Source organism: Phasianus colchicus, chromosome Z (assembly GCF_987193195.1).
Source record: "Phasianus colchicus chromosome Z, bPhaCol1.hap1.1, whole genome shotgun sequence".
NCBI classification, from domain to species: domain Eukaryota; kingdom Metazoa; phylum Chordata; class Aves; order Galliformes; family Phasianidae; genus Phasianus; species Phasianus colchicus.
The window spans coordinates 60895633-60918201 of record NC_143476.1 but is presented as its reverse complement, the minus strand read 5'-3'; the positions used below and the strand labels follow the sequence as shown (position 1 = coordinate 60918201).

The window sequence follows — 22569 nt, the reverse complement described above, 5'->3', positions numbered from 1 at the left end:
AGAAGTTCTCCCTACACTCAAATATTTCAGAAGCTTCAGAAGATTTGCTTTTCAAAAGAAAGAAGAGATATATGGGAAGGGGGAGATCACAATCAGCCTCTTTCCAATGTCATTGTCAGTTCGAGACAAGACATACTTTGGAAAATGATATTAAAAACAGTTTACTCCTTCACATTATTTGCAAGTCAGTACAACAGAGCTTCTTTTCACCACTCCAGAAGTAAAGAACACTTTTTAACCATTTCTCCCCTTTTTTGGGGGAGGCGTGAGGGGAGATGGCAGAGCAGGCATGTCTATGTCTGAGTAGACAGAATATTGATGATCTTTTATTTTAAAAAGAAACACTAGAGGGTGAAGGCAAGGGAATCTTCAGTGGCTACGTCCACTCATTTTTCCACTTGGGAATTAACATTACTATTTATTCCACAAATCCAAACCAGAAATAAAATCCAGCAGGGAAATAGGAAAGCAGTCATGTCAATGATACCTGCTCACTGCAAGAAATTAAATATTTGCATTCACATGCATTATCCAGACTCTCCCATTAACACTGCTCAAAGATTACTGGCAACAAATAATAAGCAAAGTTAAAATAAAAAACTGGAGGTCTGAAAAGACAGTGGGTTTGAGCCTTTAAAATTCCAGACACTTTTTCTCTAACTCTTCAAGTCCCAGAGTTAACATAACCAAAAATTGTAAAACTTAATAGAATTGGGGCCCCAGTATCTAGTACCTTGGAGTAATAATCCCTGTGATAGGACAGTTGCACTGAATATCATATGATAAAGAAAACTAATGATTCTAAGCCTGAGAAGTTTATTACATCTCCTGAACCAGCCCACAGTAGTCAACAAACAGGGGTCATGCAACAGATGGCATGTCATAGGGACTAAGAGAGATAGTGTGCTTTGAAGTAGCAGCATGAGTCACCACTAGAAATAAAATTCTAGGCTCCATAGCTAAATGTTTTGATCCCTTGTGAAAAGTCCCACACCCAGTGGAGTGCTTTATAAATAGACTAAGCAATGATTAATGCTATCTGTTTTAAACAAGTCAGGCAACTTCTTATTCATTCGTAGATAGCTTTGGTGTAATTAATTTGCTAAAAAACTAAGAGTGAAGATAAAAATCTTAAAATTCAAATAAAGCAAGTTTTAGTACTTGCTCTACAGATCACACAAAGAACAAAATAAATAACTTGTCATTATTTACAAAGTTTAGATTAATCAAAGCAGAATGAATGATGCTAGCACACATCAGAAACACATCTACAACTTTATTCATCACAGTTATATTATTACTTTTTTATTTAGACACAACAGTAGTAATGAAATATATATATGCTATTTCTTTAACAAATATAGAAACTAATTAAAAGAACTTTGTGTGCTTTAATGTAGGCATTTTTCACTCTGAGGAATAAGTATAGCAGAACAATTTAATAAGAACAATAACCAGTAATGGTACTATCTGCATTCTTCCACCTTATCCTGTCATGGTGTAACTTCTAGAATAGTTAATTAGACAAAAAGTTGTGGGTTTTTTGTTTTGCTTTGTTTTGTTAATTCAGTTAGATAGCTATAAAGTTACTAATACTATTTCACAGGCACTTCTATTCTTATTTCTCACTAATACAAATGCTACTTTCTTATCTTTGTCTAATAACAGCCTGACCACTGTCTGCATTTCAGATAGCTCTTTTAAACTGGGAAAAATGACATACTGGCTCTCTTGCTATGATTTTTTTTTTTTTTTTTTTTTTTTTTGCTAAACAATCTGAATGGTCTTGCTGCTACAGAAAGTATGCTGCATGCTAAATAGCTGTGTGTCTTCCTCTCTCAAAAGACCTACTGGAATTTTTATGCAGGAAGGTAAATCATGGGCAAATGCTGCTTTATGTGCTAGAATCGAAAGATCCAATTTGAAGGAGCAGAGCCAAAGACAATCAGCAAATAGTTTCACAAAACACAGTTTGGGAAGAAAGTTTTAAGGAGGATACTACATTTTATAAACTGAAGATACTGACAAATTCATCAACTACATTGCTGTCCAAATAACAGCTACATGGCTGCATCTCATCAGACATCATCTTGCAGTTGTGCTTCTTAATTTTTCAACCTCCAAATAATGTTACTAACTCTCGGTTCTCCTTTTCTTCTTTATGCTGATGCAAAGAAATTTACTCTTGATTTTCTGCTCCAATCTTTTCCACTGGAAGGGAATCTTAGCTCTCTACCAGTGTTCATCTAACTGCTGGTTGTAGCCCTTTTCAGTTCAAGAAAGACTCTAATTCTGATGCTATTTAAAATGGCAAGCAACCTTGGATTCTAGACGTTCAAACCGTATCTTGCAGGATGCATGCAGCCTACCACAGCTCACAATTCAGCCCCCCATTTTCCTGCTATTTAAATGTGGCTAGCAGCCCTGGGCACATGTCCACACTATTAACACTGTGTTGACTGAAGGCAGAGCACTGGGAGGGCAGCACTGAGCAATGCTGGCTGAAGTTATGGCAGATATCTGTATGCATGTTGATACTTGCTAAACACAAGGCTACGAACAGAGATGAATATGCAGTCATGCTTTTCATGTTTTAAGAAAGGAATTTGAAAATAGAGTCACAGAATCATAGAACCCTTAGAGTTGGAAGGGATTATTAAAGGTCATCTATTTTATCTCCCCTGCAATGAACAGGGACACCTACATTTGTGAGAAAATTTTCAGATGATATAAATACATGACCTGTAATTTTTCAAATGGAATATATAGAGTTGCAATCAGATATTCAACTCAAAAATCTGGTCATGTCACTTAATCAGATTTACCTAATCCCCATCTTAGGACAGAAAAATATCCTTCACTGCACAATCACACCTTATTCATGGCATCACTTTTTGGCAGTATGCACATTTTAAACAATTATTGTCAATGATGAAGTCCAGAGAGAGTAAAATTCCATAAATAAAAAAGATCTGATGAAGCCTCACTAAGAATTATAACCACATTATACTGGTATGTTAGTTTCACAAGGACAAATATGTTCTTGTTCTTTCCTCTTCTTTTTATGTTTTAGGAAAACTATTCAAATTTAAAATGTTTCATTACATAAATATTAATTATACTGCATATTTTGTGAGGGCTGTTCTAAAAGAAATGTCTCCTATCATACTACGTTGGCCCATAACATCAGAAGCAGATATGGGTAGTGACAGTGGATCAGATTGTCATAAGCACAGCATGCAGGCTGTTGTTCATTGCTGGTGAAAATGCATAGCTAACAGTGGTGAATATGTTGACAAAGGCTGTTTTGTAGCTGAGAATTTGCTCTATCAAATAGTGATATTGTGCTCTTTCATTTCCATGGAAATAAATAGGAAGCATTACGTTTGGAACAACCTACATACATGTAGCCCAAGAAAACTTCTATTCACTAAATGCAGCCCAGGCAAGACAAAAGGTTGGACACCCGTTGTCATATTGCCATGACTTTTTACTCCAGAACTTTACTCCTGAATGACTGCAAGATCCTGAAAGCCTAAGCACATATTTGAGAGAGATGCTGTGGCTCAGGCAGATCTGGGAAAGCATAAATTATTTGGGGCCTGGCTTATGCTTATCAGGCCTTATTCAGTACTATCATAGAGAGGAAGAGACTCTCTGAAATTGAGAAACAGAGTCTCCAAACTCTCTTTAGAGAGAATATATCTGAGCCGGGAGGGAGAACCTCCAAGTCCAGAAAGCAAGTCTCCTAGTTGAGAAACAGTGTCTCCAACTCAAAAGAGAGAGTATCCAGGAGAGAATCTGAGATGAGAGGGAGAATCTCCAGCTTCAGAAAGAGTCTTCTAGCTGAAGACTGAAATACAGAGCCTCCAAGCTGAGAAGAAAAGTCTCCCATCTGAGAATAAGAATCTCCAATCCAAGAGAAAAGACTTCCAATCTGAGTGAGACCTTCCAGTCCAAGCTTGACAGTCTCCAAGCCGAATGAGACATCTGCCAATCCAAATTAACAGTCTCCAAACCAAGCAAGTCAAACTTCAGTCTCAATGACAATTCCTTCTAACTGAACAAGACAGACTCTGAACTGAGCTGGATAATAAGAGCATTGAAACTGAGCAACCTGATCAGTCACAGGAGGCACCAGCATTGATGTCAGTTGCCCCTGTAAGAGGACAGAAAATGAAATGAGCATCACCTTATTTAGAACAGAAGAAAGAGGAGAAGGAGGAGGAAGTAGAGGAAAAAGACCACAGAAGGAGGAAAGAAGTCCAGAGCAGTCCAAGATCCAGAGGAACCAGAGAGAGGGCTTAGACTTCCAGCAAGATCATGGTCACCAACACCCAGGAGGTCAACAAGTCCTGAAAGAGTAGGAGATGCGGAAGACATCATCACCATTACTACTCAATCTCTGAAACTGAAATTCAAGGAAAAGACTCTTCATGCCACCCAAATGAGCCTATTGTCACCTGGTTACTTCAATGTTGGGACAGTGGGGCGAACAGTGTGTTACTAGATAGTAGAGAAGCTCACCAACTGGGTGACATTGCTAGGGATTCAGCCATTGACAGAGGTATTAGTGGATGTCAGGATGAGGTCCTCACCCTTTGGAAGTGGATGCTGTTAACCATAAAGGAAAAATACCCCTTCAAAGACGATCTGATGACTGAGATAAAGAAATGAACTGCTATGGAAAAAGGCATCCATTATTAGAGAGAATGCACCGTGGTGGAAATGTTGCATGACCGTACATTTATTCCTGATGATCCAAACCAAGAGCATGATTCTGAGAGAGTCAGGTGTATATCAAGTATGTGGCGTATATTCACAAAGACTGTACCAGAAAGGTACACCAGTACATTAGCAGCAATGTATGGCAGAGGGAAAAGAAGACCCCTTTTAAATGAACTAATCAATAGACTTCATGACTTTGAGTTACATTTAACCCCTATGTGAGCTTGTGTTTCAGCCACTGAAAAAATAACCAAAAAATTTCACAGAATGGAGAGCAAACAGGAAAATATGACAGACAAACTGCCTACTGTGCTTTATTGTGATGAAACTGACGAATCCATGGTGATATCAGAGACACCTGATGGGGATCAGGATTCTCAAAACAGCCTACTGGAGGGGCTGATCAAATTGGTTTACTCCCAACCTCGATCATCCAGTGTCTCAGTTATTAAATGAAGACATCTTCCTTCTCAAGCAAGTGACAACAGTAAGACTATGCTGCATATTGCCTTTTGGCATTACCTACGTGACTATGGAGAAGATATGAAGAAGTGGCATAAAAAAATCACTCCTGTACTACAGGCACAGGTAAAATAATTACAAGACAGATCAACCACCAAGATGAACTTCTCCAAAAAGGTGACTGCTCCAGTTTCTGTGGTACACAGTAAAAGCCATAAGAACCCTGATCTTGACTCATGGAAGAAGAATGATAGAGGAAACAAATAGAGGGTCCCTGCCCCCAGCCAGCAGAGGGAAAGGGACAAAAGAGCATACTGGACTATGTCGATTAGATGGCCTGGCACATCAGAACCACAGAAATATAAGACACTGGTGGACATTGGTGCAAAGTGCACTCTAATGCCCTCAAGTCACAAAGGGATAAAATTTATGTTTCTTGGGTGACTGGGATTTCCAAGAGTTGACTATGTTGGAGGCTGAAATAAGCCCCACTAGTAAAGACTGGTGAAAGCAACCTATTGTGACTGGCCCAGGGGCTCCATATATACTTGGTATTGATTGCCTCAGGAGGGGACATTTCAAGGATCCCAAAGGGTATTGATGGGCCTTTAGTATAGCTGATACAGGCATACAAGCAGCTGTCTGTTTTGCCTGGACTGTCAGAAGATCCGTCTGTTGTGCGGTTGCTATGAGTAAAAGAGCATCAGGTACTGATTGCTACAAAAATGGTGCACAGACAGCAGTACCGCACCAACAGGGATTCCTTGCTCTCCATTCGTAAGTTGATTCGTCAGCTAGAGAGTCAGGGAGTGATCAGCAGAACCCACTCACCTTTTAATAGTCCCATATGGCCAATGTATAAAGCCAGTGGAGAATGGAGGCTGATGGTAGACTACCGTGGCCTGAATGAAGTCACACCCCCACTGAGTGCTGCTGTGCCAGACATGTTAGAACTCCAGTATGAACTGGAGTCAAAAGCAGCTAAATGGTATGCCACCACTGACACTGCTAATGCATTCTTTTCCATTCCTTTGGCCACAGAGTGTAGGCCAAAGTTTGCTTTTACCTAGAGGGGTGTTCAGTATACCTGGAATTGTTTGCCCTGGGGGTGGAAACACAGCCCGACCATTTGCCGTGGATTGATCCAAGATGCACTGGAACAGGGCGGTGCTCCTGAGCACTTACAGTACATTGATTATATTTAGTCATTTGGGGCAACATAGCAGGGGAAGTTTTGAGGAAAGGAGAGCAAATAATCCTCTCTGTGCTTGTTTCGCTATTAAGCAAAGCAAAGTGAAAGAAACTGCACAGGAAATCCAGTTCCTAGGTACAAAGTTGGAAGATGGATGTTGTCACATCCCAACAGATGAGATCAACAAAATCACTGCTATGTCTCCACCCACCAGCAAAAAAGGGACACAATCTTTTCTGGGCATAATGGGCTTTTGGAGAATGCACATCCTAAACTACAGTCTCACTGTAAGCTCCCTTTATCAGGTGACGCAGAAGTATAATTTTGTGTGGGGCCCTGAGCAGCAGCAAGCTTCTGAACAGATTAAACAGGAATAGCCCATGCCATGGCCCTGAGCCAGTACGGACGAGACAGGATATAAAGAACATCCTCTACACTGCTGCTGGAGAGAAAGGTCCCATTTAAAGTTTGTGGCAAAGAGCCTCAGGAGAGACCCAAGGCCGACCCCTGGGATTCTGGAGTCGACCATACAGAGGGTCTGAAGAGGGCTACACTCCAACTGAAAAGGAGATCTTAACTGCATATGAGGGGGTTCAGGCTGCTTCTGAAGTAATCAGTATTGAAACACAGCTCCTTCTGGCACCTTGATGCCAGTGCTGAACTGGATGTTCAAGGGAAAGGTCCTCTCCACTCATCATGCTACTGATGCCAGCTGGACTAAGTGGATTGCGTTGATTACACAATGAGCTTGGATAAGGAACCTCAGTCACCCAAGAATCCTAGAGGTGATCATGGTCTGGCCTGAAGGTAAAAAGTCTGGAACAGCACCAGAAGAGATATTGCGTGCTAAAGAGGTCCCACCATACAATGAACTACCAGAAAATGAAAAGAAATATATGCCCTGTTCACAGATGGATCATATCATGCTGTGGGGAAGCATCGCAGATGGAAATCTGCTTTGTGGAGCCCTACACAAGTTGCAGAAGCCACCGAAGGGAAAGGAGAATCAAGCCAATTTGCAGAGGTAAAGGCTGTCCAACTGGCCTTAGATCTTAATGGGAGAGGTGGTCAATGCTTTATTTTTACACTGGCTCATGGATGGGTGGCAAATGCCTTATTGGGTAGTTACAGCAGTGGGAACAAAGTATCTGGCAACGGAAGGGTAAATCCATTTGGGCTGCTGAACTGTGGAATGATATTGCTGCCCGAATAAAGGATATGGTTGTAAAGGTGCGCCATGTAGATGCCCACGTGCCCAAGAGTTGGGCTACTGAAGAACAACAAAATAACCATCAGGTAGATCAAGCTGCCGAAATTGAGGTGGCTCAAACAGACTGGACTGACAACACATGGGTGAACTATTTCTAATTCAGTGGGCCCATGAGACCTCAGGCCATCAAGGAAGAGAGGCAATACATAAATGGGCTAGAGACTGAAGAGTGGACTTAACTATGGACACTATTGCACAGGTTATTCATGACTGTGACACATGTGCCACAGTTAAACAAGCCAAGAGGATGAAACCCCTCCAGGGGGAAGAGCGATGGTAAAAGTATAAATATGGGGAGGTGTGGCAGGTTGATTATATCACCTTGCTACAATCTCGTGATGATAAGCATTATGTGTTTACCATGGTGGAGGCAAGCAGTAGGTGGCTTGAAATATATGCAGTACCCCATGCTACCACCTGAAACACCATATTAGGTCTCGAGAAACAAGTCCTTTGGCGACATGGCACTCCAGAAAGAATTGAGTCAGATAATGGGACTCATTTCAGGAATTTCCTTGTAAATTCTTGGGCCAAAGATCACAGCACTGAGTGGATTTATCATATCCCCTGTCATGCACTACCTTCTGGTAAAATCAAACGATAGTTTTTAAAAACTATGTTGAAAGCAATGGGTAGTGGAACATTTAAGTACTGGGAGAAGAATTTGGCAGAAGCCACCTGGTTGGTGAATACGTGGGGATTTATCAATTGCGATGGTCCTGCCCAATCTAACTCCCCCCAATCTAACATACAGTAGAGGGAGATAAGGTCCCTGTAGTACGTGTAAAGAGCATATTGGGAAAGAGGTTTGGATTCTTCCAGCTTCTGGAAAAGTGTTTTTCTTGCTCCGGGATCTGGGTCCACTTGGTGGGTGATGCAGAAAAATGAGGATGTTCAATGTGTAACATAAGGGAATGTGATATTGACTAGTAATTTCATGTATATGTATGTATGTGCATGTGTTTAATGTTTGGTAATTATGGTTTGTTTGTATATATTAAGCCTGATGTAGTGATGTGGAATAATGGGTGGAATGTCATGGCTTTATGATTTTTGGTTATCAGTATTCCACATCATAACATCATGTAGTGCACTGGGAGTTAAAAAGTTAATGCTCCAGTTCCAGTTCCAGGTGCCTGTCCCAGAAGAGAAGAACCACATCTCCCAGAGGACTGTTGGCTGTTCTGCTACTGTTTCCACTCAGAGAAAAAGATAAAAACCCTTGGTAGATTACTTGACCCTCCCTCTTTTCTCTTCTGCTGGGCCCAACTAGACATCTTGTCTTAGCATTAGAGTAAGGCTTTCAGTTTCTGGACAATCCCATTTTTTTTTATCTTCAACTCCACTCATATTGTATTATATTGTGTTACAGTGTGTTATCGGTGATTCTGTGATCTTGCATTCCAATATCTTATTTAGTAAATTAGTTTGTTTCTCTTCAGATGGTTGCCACTGTTTTGTTTTTAGGCCCATCTTGTCCCTTTTTCCCCCTTTCCTTTTCCTGGGGCATGAGTCAATCAGTCTCCCCACCCCACTAGTCAAGGAACCAGGCAGAACCAGCCTGTAAACCACTGACATCCATGGATTAACCTATATTCACATGGCTCTATATGCTGCTAAGTAAATCTGTCCTGAGTGGTTTGTTCACAGCTCTAATTCAAGCAGCTCACAGGAACTTCTGCACTGAGACTATATTTTGCACACAGGATGAAGACATCATCCATTTCATACTGGGAAATTTTGTTTCATACCCACAAAAGTTAGAAAAACTACTGCTAAGAAAGAAAAGTCTAATCCTTCTCATATTACAGTTTCTGGGGACTCTGCTTGAAGAGGGTAAATTCCTACTAGCCAGTGGATTTTTCACTGAGCCCTGACCACAAGTGTGCTTCATCCAAATTAAACACTTCCCTCTCCTCAAAAACAAATCATCAGACAAACAAACACAAAAACAGTAGAACAACCAATTCTCAACAGTAAGTCAGACAAAAAATGTGTTTTTTTTTTCATGTTCTTTATGGATACAGAAAAGCTTAGGAAATAGGAAATTAGGAAATAGAAGAAAAAAACAGTAGAACAGCAATCCCCATTCGCAACTCCTTCTATACTAGTAACACAAATAACCGGCTATATTCATCAACTGTCTACCTTCACATAACTCACTTTTCATCCTTTTTGCAAATTCTGTATTTTGTTAATGTTTTCTTTCTCCAAACTTACAGTTTTCTGATTACTCCTGCTCACTCATCCCCCTTTCAACTCAGTGATTTTGTAATTATTGTTCTGTATTTCAAATATTCAAAGCACCTTCCAATTTGCTTATAAGTTTTTACTATAGTGTTACTAGGCAAAATATCCCTGTCTTTGCCACAGATGACTTACTCCATCACAGCTGTTTGACAATATGAGTAATATTTCTATTGCATACAAAAATATCATTAATTGTTATTTTTCTTCAGTGATGTAACGCAGTTCTGACAAGTTGGAAGAACAAGCAGGTTATACAAACATTTCCGTTTTCCTTGCTATGTGGAATGAAAATAACAGTCGTGTTGACAATACACCTTTGGGGAGCCAGTTCATGAAAGAACAGTTAAAGTGACTGTTCCTTTTGTTCTTTTCAAAATAGCAACTGCTTCCTCATGGGTCACCCCTTCTAAACTCTGCCCATTCACAGCAATAATTTGATCCCCCCTCTTCAGGCGTCCATCTTCTGCTGCTGCACCCTGAAACAATACAAGATGTAATTGTAGACTCATCCATTTATTTTTCTCTGTCCTACACATTCATTATGGTCTGAATTAGATGAGTTCAGTGTACAAATACCCTTAAACCTTTTTCAGCTGTCAACGATTCAACTACAATCAATCCCAGATTAACCTACTAGTGTTTCAGTATGTTCTGCATTCTCTAGATGTCACAACACTTAGAAGCTGGACCTATGTGATTTTTTATATTTCTTTAATCCTGACAGTCTACCTAATATAACTTTTAAAACTCCAACACAATAAGATTTCAAGACCTGAAAAATCTTTCAACAACTGGTATTAGAAATCTCATAGTCAAAACCCAGTTCAGTACTTTGACTAACCACAAATTTTTGGGATTCTTGACTACAGTTTTTCATGACTTGGGGCTCTCCCAATGGCAGGCCGAAATTCAAAACTGAGTTAGTTCCTGAACTTCTCCATAGGTCCCAAATGAGTTCAATTATTATATGTTAGTCTAGTTTTCAGACTCCCAGTGAAAATAAATACATTGGTTCCTTTTATTACTTGAAGAAAAAGTATCTGAACGTTTACTATTTTTAGAGTTGAAAAAGATTCTGCCATATGCTGTCACATGCATTTGGAAATTTTGAATCTTCCTATAACTTCAAAACCTGCAAGATCTTTTTGAACAGAACTTGCACTGGGCAAGAAAAGCTGTGAAGAAAAACTGTTTGCAATCCTTTGGTCTCAAACTCAGGTCTTATTTTAAGAAACTACCTACTGTGAACTAATAAATGGATCAACTGAACAAATATACTCTTACCTTTGCAAATACTGTCTTCACATAAATGGGTAAATCTCCATGGGGACTGCCATATCCCCCCACAATACTAAAGCCTAGGCCATCTGGTCCTCTTTCCAGAGTAATGGTCTTGTACTGAGGAGGTCTAATGAAACAGAAAACAATATTGCTATGTTGTCTAAATAAATGATTTACATTCGAATGCTGTCAACAAAAAGCATTTCACCTTTTTAGATAAGCAATACATCTTCCTTTTGCTTCTTTTCCACTGTAAATATGAACTTTATGAATATTTTTGTTAATGCAGAACACTAATTCTGTCTAATGTCCCCATTCAAGTAAGTATTTCAAATACTTCTTTCATACTGTTTTCACCCAGCTCAGAAGATGGTTACTGCTGCAATGTTGCACTAATGGTGCTTAGCGGGTACACAGATCTAATACAATTATCTCAAATGTTTATAATGATCACATACTTTAAAAAACCCGTAACTCAAAATATGACTCATAGTTACATTGCAAGGTTTAATTGCTTTTCTCCTTTTCTGAGATATGATTGTGCATTTGTGTATATGTTCATACAGACAATTTATAGTACATCTTCAAACATGTACTTAGACTACATAAACATTTGAAGTTCTATCTTTTGAAGAGTGTAGGTTGCTTCAAAAGTAATGTCTCCTGTTTATTTCTGTGGAAAGTACAGCAAGGAGCACAATAACACTATCTGACAGAGCAAATTCTCAGCTACAAAACCATTTTTCCACATGGTCATTACCATTAACCATACATTTTTGCCAGCAATGAACAAGAGCCTGCATGCTGCATTGATAAAAATCTGCATTAGTGGAAACGACCCACTGTCACCACTATTAAAATGCATCACCCACTGTCTCACTGTGCTTACATCCACTGTTAGGTTACCATAAACATTCAGCATCACTGAATGTCAGTGGATGCCATTTACTCCACATGGAGGAATTCAAGGACACCTTTTTTTCCTACTGGCTTCTATGTCAGACACCATTTTGCCGGATTACCCATTGCTGCCATCAGTCACATGATGACAAAATGTAACCGATATTGGCAGGAACATTCAACTTCTACTGCCATACCACCAACATCTGCCCCTGATGTTGTGGGCCAAAATAATAAAATAAGGAGGCATTACTTTTAGGGCAGCCCTCATATTCTGTGAAGCTAAAGAATATCATTCTCTCTTCCAGTGCTCATAGAATAAAAATGTCTCAAATTGATAACCTACATTGAGGCAACTCTTCTTTACACTGCTGGCTTTTGTAGTCTACCAGAAGTGGTATACCACGTACACGTGAAAAGTTCAATATCTCTTGATATTCTAGTGCTAGAAAGCACAGTAAAGAAAGTACCACTGTAGAAAGGACTTGGCTATTTAAGCCTGAATACAGTCATTTTGGGCAAATCAACTAACCTGAGCTGCCAAGGCTCAAAAAAGAATTTATTTAAAGAGAAAAATTCAAGACACATTTTAATTCCAAAGTATACAAGAAAAAAAGCAGCAGTGAACTGCACCATGGAATAATGCAGAACGGGACCTACAAGGTGCCAAATATACCAAAGGTAATTAAGTCAAACAATTCATCAGTTATCTGATGGAATTAGTACACATTTTATGCCAAGTTTCACTTCAAGTAAAAGGCTACCAAGGTTGTGTATTATATAGTTACCGACCCTAAATCATCCTGAAAAATGCTTGTTGAAGTTAGTCCTGCAAATGAAAGACTGGATGTAGGTAGATCCTGCTGCTGACCAGTTATGACACTCACATCTCCTCCAGCTACCACCTAAGGAGAGAGTTCAGTAAAATGAATTTTAAAAAGTCTGTAAAATGAGAATGGTGATACTGAAATAATTCACCATAACAATTGGCAAAATAACAGTTAGAAAATATTCCAGACAATACTAAAGATTTTTTTTTTACCTGCAACTCAATAGTGCCTGAAGCATTTTTTAAGATGTTAACAGCTTGGGAGTGAGTCATGCCCTCAGTAGATGTTCCACAGATGCTAACAATCCTGTCCCCAACCTGTAGAAGAAAATCTTGATAACATAACTAGCAGTAAGAGGTTTAGCTGCATAGATACATTTAGCGTTTTCTTTTGATAACAGCAGATTTGAGTATCTGGATTTAGCTAGAAATTATCGCTATATCTAGTGACACATAGCAGAAAGAAAGTAATAAGCAACTCTTTGGTACATTTTCTCTCAAAGACATAACATCAAGTTACATAATGAAGTGACACAAAGGTAGGAAATCTGACATAAAAACTTGCAAATTATTGCTTAGCTGTAGTGTGTTCAGAGTAAAAAGTAATTTACAGAATGGATCTTAATACTCTAGAATCATATAGCACATCACCTGAATATAGATAAGTTGAAGTGATAGATTATCATAAGAGAACATATGTTTAAATTCATCCTGAACCAACACTGTACATTCTTCAAATAGGATTAGTTTAATTTCACAATTTCTGGTCCTCTATATAGGTAAGCACTGCGTGAGTTGACACCTCCTGCGTTAACTCAGAATCAAAAAAAGAACTGCTCTTATTTTAAGATAGAAAAACAGAGAAAACATGAGGTATGAAGAAAACTGCATAGATGCAGTTACACAAATAACTCATCTCTGTAGCTCACTTGCAGGATTCTGAACCAGATTTCCTATCATGAATTTTTAAAAGCTCACCACTTCTATGATCCAAGACTGCCTTAAGACTTGTTTCTGTAATTAATATTTTTCACCAGTTACCTTTTACCGAGCTACAGACATGACTTAGTTCATAGTCACTGGAAACAGCAAAAATTGTTACCAGTCAGATTCACTCAAGACTGTATCATTAAACTGGCACCTTATTACCTGCCTAGTGTTGTTATTGTGCCCATGTAATCTTTACAACTGTCTTAGTATCAGCTGGGACAGAGTTGTTTTTCTTCACAGTGCGTGGTACAATGCTATGTTTTGGTTTTAGGAGAAAAACAATGTTGATAACACACTAATGTTTCTAGCTGTTGTTAAGCAGTGTCCTACAGAGCCAAAGACGTTTCAGTTTTCTCAGCTTCTCCTATTGTCCTGCTAGTAAGGGGGCTGGGGCTACAAGCAGCTGGGAAAGCACAGTATCAGGAGAGTCAACCTAAACTGACCAACAGGATAATCCATACCATATGATATCTGGCTTGTATCAGGAGTAGTGTGGTAAGAAGGATTAGGAAGTAATCCTGCCCCTGTAGTCAGCACTGGTTAGTTTAGTCTGGGAAAAAGGAGGCTGAGGGGAGACCTCTTCCAATATCTAAAAAGTGCTTACAGTGAGAGTGAGGCTGGTCTCTTCTCACTGGTGACAGGTCAACAGTATGAGGGGAAATGGCCTCCAGTTGCACCAGGGTAAGTTTAGGTTGGATATCAGGAAAAACTTCTTTACAGAAAAGGTTGTTAAGCACTGAAATAGGCTCCCAGAGAGATGGTTGAGTCACCATCCCTGGATGTGTTTAAAAACTGTTTGGATGTGGCGCTCAGGGACGTGATTTAACAGAGGGTTGTTAGAGTTAGGGTAGTATGGTTATAGGCTGCAGGTGGACTTCATGATCTTGAAGGTCTTTTCCAACCTGAGCAATTCTATGATTCTGTGATATCATGCAGAAAGCTTTAAAAAGGAGAAGCTCAGGGGACAGCTGGCTGCTGCTTCAGAACTAGCTGAGCATCAGTTGGCAGGCAATATGCAATTGCTTGTTCATCACTTGTTATATATATACAGACATGCACAATTATTGTAACTATTTTCCTTTTTTTCTCTTACTTATCTCTATCTTAATAAATACTTTTAATCTCAACCCATGAGCTCTATGTTTTTGTTGTTGCTGTTCTCTCCCTCATCCCACCCAGGAGGGAGTAATGAGCAACAACTTTGTGGTGCTTTGCTATCCTCCAGGTTAATCCACAACAGTCATTTTGGCGCACAAAGCGAGGTTTGAAGGATTGAGATAACAACAGATCTGACCAGAGAAAGAACACAGGGTTTCAGAGTGTTGTATCAGTTTCATAATTGCTAGTGACGATGCTCATTTTTTTATTATCTGGGGAGCCATTTGAGTGTCTTCTCATGGAACTACGTTGTTTAGTATCTTGCTTGCTGTTTGTTTGCCCTGTTGCATTGTTTGTCATCTCCCAGGGCTGAATTAAGGCTTTTATTTTGTTATGCTTTATAGCCTTGGCTATGTTATGATAAAACTGCTAGTCAGGAAACAATATGATGTTTGTACTCAGCACTGCAGCCACCTCTGGGCTTTGGAGGCTATTAGTAATTTCACATTTTGCTTTGTCTCCCTGAGGAGCCTGGCTACAGAGGAGACTGAGAAGGATATTTTGTAGCAGTTTCTCAGCCTGCTTTTCTCTTTCACCCCTCCTTCTACCCCTAGACTAATTACAATAGCTCTTGAGGATTTTGAATATCCCTGGGATGTTCAAACCAGCATGATCCTATTGCAATGTGTTGTGAATATGTTTTGTTTAAGATTAAATATTTTTTTTTTAAGAAAATCACCAAGAGATCTGCCCCAAGGCTGGATAATTATGAGTGCCAGGGAGTGTAGGATGGTATGGGCGGGTGTCTAGAGCAGTAGGCACTCCCACTGTTTTGCAACTTCACACCTGAACAACTGCAGAATCCTGAAAAAACAGCAGAATATTTGGAAAAGGTCTGCTGTCAGTCTATCAACTTTAGAGAGGCACAAATCACTGCAGCATGCTGGGGTCAGGCACATGCCTACCCAGGCCTGTTCAACACTATTCAGTATCCAGAAGATGATCTGCATCCAGAGCAACTGCTTCAACACCCGTGACAGACCCTGAGACAACTCCTATCCCTGCAACCGGTCTTGTGGTTGCTCCAAGCGTTGTGGACACTGTGGCAGCTCCAAACTCTGTGGTGGACCCTAACTTAGCTCTAACCTGACAGACCTTGCAATTACTCTAGCCCTTTTGGCAAGCCCTCAAAGCTGTCACAGATCCTCTCAGCCAGCACTGTGGTAAATCCAATCCCTGTGACAAGCTCCACAGTTCAACCAGTGCCAGTATCACTTGCCCCTATAAAAAAGATTAAAAATGTTAATGAAAGTCAGATCCTCTAGAATTATATAATGGCCTGGATGGAAAAGGACCTCCAAGATCATCCAGTGTCAACCCCAATGCTGTTGGGCCGGGTTGCCAACCAGCAGACCAGGCTGCCCAGAGCCACATCCAGCATTAGCAAGCAGAGAAGCTCCTACTAAGTGAGAAGAAGAAGGTGAAGATGAATTGGGAACATCCCAAAAACAGCAAGAGGAGGAAGAGACAAAAAACACCCGACTTCTAACACTGCCGCAAGATTCTCACAGAATTCTCCTGGGGAAACTGCCTGCCCGTGGCCTAGACAGGTACACCCTTTTTTGGGTAAGAAACTGGGTAGAGGGCCATGCCCAATCAGTAGCAGTTAATGGAGTTAAGTCCAGCTGGTGACCTGTTACAAGTGGTGTCCCCCAGAGGTTGGTACTGGGGCCCGTCTTGTTTAATATCTTTACTGATGACTTAGATGAGGGGATTGAGTGTACCCTCAGTAAGTTTGCAGATGACACCAAATTGGGAGGTGGTGTTGATCTGCTTGGGTATGGAGGCCCTTTTCAGAGGGACTTGAAGAGTGAACAGAGTTTGGAGGGCAACAAAACTGGTGAGGCGTCTGGAGTATAAATCTTATGAGGAGCAGCTGAGGAAGCTGGGATTGTTTAGTCTGGAAAAGAGGAGGCTCAGGGGAGACCTCATTGCACTCTATAACTTCCTGAAGGGAGACTGTGAAGAGGAGGGGTTTGGCCTCTTCTCCCAGGCAGCAAACAGGACCCGAGGAAATGGCCACAAGTTGTGCCAGAGGAGATTTAGATTAGACATAAGAAAAAGCTTTTTCTCTCAGGGAGAAGTCAGGCACTGGAATGGCCTGCCCAGGAAGGTGGTGTCCCTGGCAGTGTTCAAGAGGCGTCTGGATGAGGAGCTACAAGATATGGTTTAGTAGCTTGTGGTAGCAATGGTAATGGATGGGTGATTGGACTAGATGATCTTGTAGGTCCTTTCCAACCTTGTGATTCTATGATTCTATACATGAAAAGATCATGGCCATCAGCCAGGCAGATCCTACACAGCTGCTCTGGTGCTGAGACAGTGGTGCCAATAACCTGGACTTAGCAGGCAGCAAAGCCCAGCAGCTGGGATCTCCTTCTAGGAAAAGTAGCACTGAGAAAGCAAGTGGAAAGCATATACAGTCTTTCACTTTATGGCAGTGACTCTTGTCAGCTGGGAAGGAAAGACATCCCTTCAAGGAAGCCCCAGTACGTTACTCAAGCTAAAGGATCACCATGGTGAAAGTACTTGAAGGAATGTGCTGTGGTAGAGGTGATGTACGATATTAGCTTGGATGATAATGCTCTATTCCAGATGACATCACACGTACATAAACTATGTGATGGAGTGCTGTATGGAATGCACCACCATTGTCTGCCAGAATCCTGCCAGGAGTGATTTGGAAAGATAACAAAAGAATGGTGGATAGATGATGTGGCTTGCCTAATTTTACAAAATGAAGATTATCTCTTTTCCTCCCGAGAGACCTGTGTCTCAGGTATGGTTCAACTGGTTCAACAGCTTCAGGAAAAGAAACAGGTTCAATCTAATCAGGAAGAGGATATAATAGTGGGTACATACCACACGCTATTCTGTGGTTTTACCTGCATGATCATGGAGAGGAAGTGGAATGGAAAACCTGTGTCGATTCTGGCCTCCATGGATACATGAGTTGCATGGAAAAACACATGAGAGGGTTCTCCTCAAAAAATGGCAGCTCTTGTTTCCAATGGGCAGATCTCTAATCAGAGTAGATGGTCTGACCTTACTTCTGAGGTTAATAATGAGCCTTCTGGTTTAATACACATTTTTTCACATAATTTCTATTCATCAGCTGGCAAACCAAGAAGTAATCAGCAAGATTCAGTTACCCATCAATAATCACATACGGACAGTGTTAGCCTCCACTCTTCATTAGAATTTCACAATGGACTATTGTGGCCTGAATGAAGTCACATCACTGCTATGTGCTGCGGTGCCAGACATACTAGAACTTCAATATCAACGGGAGACAAAGGCAGCTGAGTCGTATAGCAAGAATGACATTGCTGATGTGTTTTCCTCAATCCCTCTGGTGGTAGAGTGCAGGCCACAATTAACTTTCACCTGGGAGGGCATCCGGTACATTAGGAAACAACTCCCCCAGAGCTGGAAACACAGCCCCGTCATTTGCCATAGGCTGATGCAGACACACTGGAAAAGAGGCGAAGCTACTGAATGTCTGCAATGCATTGATGATATAATTACAGAAACATTGAATAGCTGGGATTAGAAGGGATCATCTAGTTCCAATCCTCTTGCTATAGGAAGGGACACATTCCACTGGACCAGGCTGCTCAGAGCTTCATCCAGCCTGGCCATTTAAACCTCCAAGGAAGGGGTACTCACAACCTCTTTGGGCAAGCTGCTCCAGTTGTCTCACCACCCTCACAGTATATAATTTCTTCCTAATATCTAGCAAATCTACCCTCTTTCAGTTTAAAGCCATTCCCCTTCATCCTGTCACTACATATCCTTATAAAACGTCCCTCCCCAGTCTTTCTGTAGGCTCCCTTCAGGTACTGGAAGGCCACTATAAGATCCCCTGGAGCCTTCTCTTCTCCATGCTGAAGAGCTCCAGCTCCCTCAGACTGCCCCCACAAATGAGGCCTTCTAATCATCCTCCTGGCCCTTCTCTAGACACACTCCAACAGCTCACAGTCCTTCTTGCACTGGGGGGATTGGAACTGGAAGCAGTATTCCAGGTGAGGTGATGAGAAGAAATATGCCTTGTTCACTTATGAGCCCTGTCATAATGTGGGAAGGTATCAGAGGTGGAAGGCTACCTTTTGGAGCCCCACTCAATGAGTTGCTAAAGCTACAAAAGGAAAAAGTGAATTGAGTCAATTTGCAGAAGTGAAGGCTGTTGCCATACATGTTACAGTCATGCTGTATCACCCTTTGCTTAACTGATCAATCCCCAGATCAGGACCAAGAACTGCCAGCATACACCAATGTGGTGAGAACAGAAAAATGGTGTTTATTACTGCGTGGCATTTGTTTAAATACATTCATCTTCTACTTCGTCTACACCCCTTAAGCATGCATTGTCCAATCACTGAGCAGGGGACGTCCTGTCGCGTCACATCCTGATAGCCCTGTGGGTGCCTAATACAACAGGCTGTTCAGCTGGCTTTAGATATTGCTGAACAAAAGAATTGGCAGTTGCTCCTGAGAGGTGGCAAATGCCCTGAGGATGATTATAGCAATCGAAGCATAGCAACTGGCAGCATAGAGGCAAACCCATCTGGGCTGCTATATCAAGGAAAGATTTTGCTGCCTGGTAGACAATATGGCTGTAAAAGTTTGTCAGGTAGATGTCTACGTACCCAAGAACCAGGCCACTGAAAAACAGGAGGATAAGGCTGCTAGAATTGAAATGGCTCAGGTAAATCTGGACTGCCAACATACGGATGAATAATTTCTAGTTCAGTGGGCCCATGACATCTCAAGCCATCAAGAAAGAGATGCAACCTACAGATGGGCTCAAGATCAAGAGGTAGATTTTACAATGGACAACACTACTGAACAGGTTATCCATGAATGTAAAACGTGCTGCAATTAAGGAAGCAAGCAGACAAAATTCTCTGGTATGGAGAACAATGGCTGAAATATAAATACAGGGAGGCCTGGTAAGTGAATTGTATCACACCCTCACAAACTCGGCAAATGCCATGTGCTTACAATGGAAGCAACCACAGCATGGCTGGAAAAATCCTATGTCCCACAACACCACCTGAAATACTAATCTGGATCTTGAAAAGAAAGTCTTGTGGAGACATGGCATCCCAGAAAGAACTGAGTCAGAAAATGGGACTCATTTCTGAAACAACTTCGTAAACATTTGAGCCAAGAGCGTGGCTTTGAGTGGGTATATCACATCCCCTACCTTGCACCAGCCCTGCTAAAATCCAATGACAGAATGGACTGTTAAAGACTATGCTGAAAGCAGTGGGTGCCCATTTGTAGGACTGCTTTTGCTCAAGGACTTGGATGCACTTGGTGGGTAATATAGAAGGATGGGGATATCCATTGTGTACCTCAAGTAGATTTGATGCTGGGTGAGAACAGCCAATAATTTGAGTTGCATGATGCTAACTGCTATGTAATACTGCATGTAATAATTACCATGGTTGTTATATACCTTATCAACAGTACTACAATAAGAACCACTTAAAGAAGAATGAATTCTGATGGAGTCAGAACTATCTGCAGTATGCAGTAATCCAACACCATGAATCATCCCTCCTGCACTGAAACCACAACATGAATGATTAACTTACTCTGAGTTTCTGAGTGTGAGCTGCAAGTCCATTGGGATGCATCATGGCAATAAATATAGGAATATCTCCAAGAGGACTTCCTACACCTCCAGCAATGCTCACTCCTAGCGAATCTCCTGGGCCCTGTTGTTGCCATGAAAATAAATAAATAAATAAATAAATAAAATTTTTCTGGAAGGAAAAATACATATAGAATTGCAGGCTTGTCTTACAAATCCTATTTCATGAAAATCAGAATGACTTTGCCTCAAGCCATTTTTTGAAGTTGATACATTTGAGGAAAGCACAAAGAACACAGTATTTAGTGGCAGTTGATCCGCTGTCTCATCTGTAGTTTTTTCTGGCCAAACTGAATACTTACAGAAATCAGCATATCTGGGCAAAGAAAACTGTACACACAAGAGTAATTGTCCTTTATCATTAATCTCCTTCTATTGACCCCCTAAAGATCAGAACAAAACTAGCTATTCGCTGCTGTAAAACACTCAACTACCTAATCACCAGAACCGCTATCATGAATTAACAGATTCTGCTGGATGAAGAGAATTGCTAAACACAATCCTGCAATCAAGAAAAAAAGATACCAGGCAAAATCAAATAAAACATATGTGTTTTAGACAATCAGAAATAGTCTGCAGCTCAGCTCTCATGCTCCTATAAATAACAGAAGTCAACTGAATTTCAGTTGAAAAGCTAGAATCTGTCATGTAAAAGCCTACTCATTAAAAATACGCGTTAAGACAAATATGAAATCCAAAACAATGGACTTGAACATTTGGTACAGTTCCCACGTCTTCCCTAAAACTCAGTCTAGATTTAACTCCATTTGATAAAAGTAGAACTACCCATTACTTCATACCATAATTCTCTTTCCCTTTCTTTTAAATTTGATGGTGTAAGTCACACTTATTTTACGTAAAAATAAAAGCACTGGAAATCACACTGTGAAAAAAATTAAATATTACCACACCAACTCCTGTAACTTACCTTTTTTATTTCAATTGTTCTTAGTCCCTGTATTTCAGAAGCTGCTGTTAAACAGATTAAAAAGAAAAGGTGAACTATCATCTTAAGAAATTTTTTCTACAAAAGTTGTCCAAACCACTACGATGATTTCAGCTTTCTCTATTTTATTATGTTTTTAAAGTTTTTGAAATTAGTTGCTAGTAGGATTTAAATACTATTAATAAGATTGAAATATTTCTAGAACAGTTCAGAAAGCTATTCATTCTCTCAATTCTAAAAATGTTTAGATTAATATCACTAGGTAATCCCCAAATATAATAGAAAAATTATTATTTGATAGCAATACTTGGCTCAGGAATCACTTTACTGTAAATCTGATCACTGGAGATCTATTCCATATCTGTTCTACAGGAGCTGCTAATATTTTATTATGTTGGCCCACAATGTCAGAGGCAGATGTGGGTGGTAAGGTAATAGAAGTCAAACTGGAGGTCAATATTCCATTACATTCTCTTGTCCTTAGACAGATAGCAGCAAAGAGGCAGTGTGACAAAATGGTGTCTGACATGAAAGTGAGTGCAAGATTAAAACATGTGGGACTAATGCAGACAAAAAGGTACCCACTGACAAAATTGATGCTTGCTGAGTGTTTATAGAGACCAAACAGTGGATGTGAGCACAGTGAGGCAGTCGGTAGTGCATTTCAGCAGTCATGACTGCAGTGTGAAAGATAAGCTATGTTCTGGGTAGCCATGCACAACTTTCACATCAGAAAAAGTTGATCAGCTTATCCACACAAACTGGCCAATTACAACCAGGGAACTGTGTATGGAGCTGAATATCAGTTTCATTGTGTTGGAAGGTACGGTGACAATGCTGGAATATCATAAAGTTTAAACCAGGTGGGTCCCATAAATGCTTGCAGGAATAGAAAAAACAC

General features: G+C 40.5%; 1 protein-coding gene across 5 annotated transcripts in view; it reads right to left on the bottom strand.

Moving 5' to 3' along the window:
• Positions 1-9619: 9619 nt before the first annotated feature.
• The window catches only part of MPDZ (multiple PDZ domain crumbs cell polarity complex component), a 113752-nt gene continuing 100802 nt past the window's right edge, over positions 9620-22569 (bottom strand). For 4 of the 5 annotated variants that reach the window (XM_031593195.2, XM_031593191.2, XM_031593194.2 and 1 more), the window contains 6 exons: positions 21651-21694; positions 20664-20786; positions 13126-13230; positions 12876-12988; positions 11187-11310; positions 9620-10378 (listed from right to left, as the gene is read on the bottom strand). In XM_031593195.2, coding sequence (XP_031449055.2) covers positions 10232-10378; positions 11187-11310; positions 12876-12988; positions 13126-13230; positions 20664-20786; positions 21651-21694 — 656 coding nt within the window. In that variant the 3' untranslated portion in view covers positions 9620-10231. The remainder of the gene's footprint in view (positions 10379-11186; positions 11311-12875; positions 12989-13125; positions 13231-20663; positions 20787-21650; positions 21695-22569) is intronic. The other variant, XM_031593193.2, reaches the window with a different exon arrangement.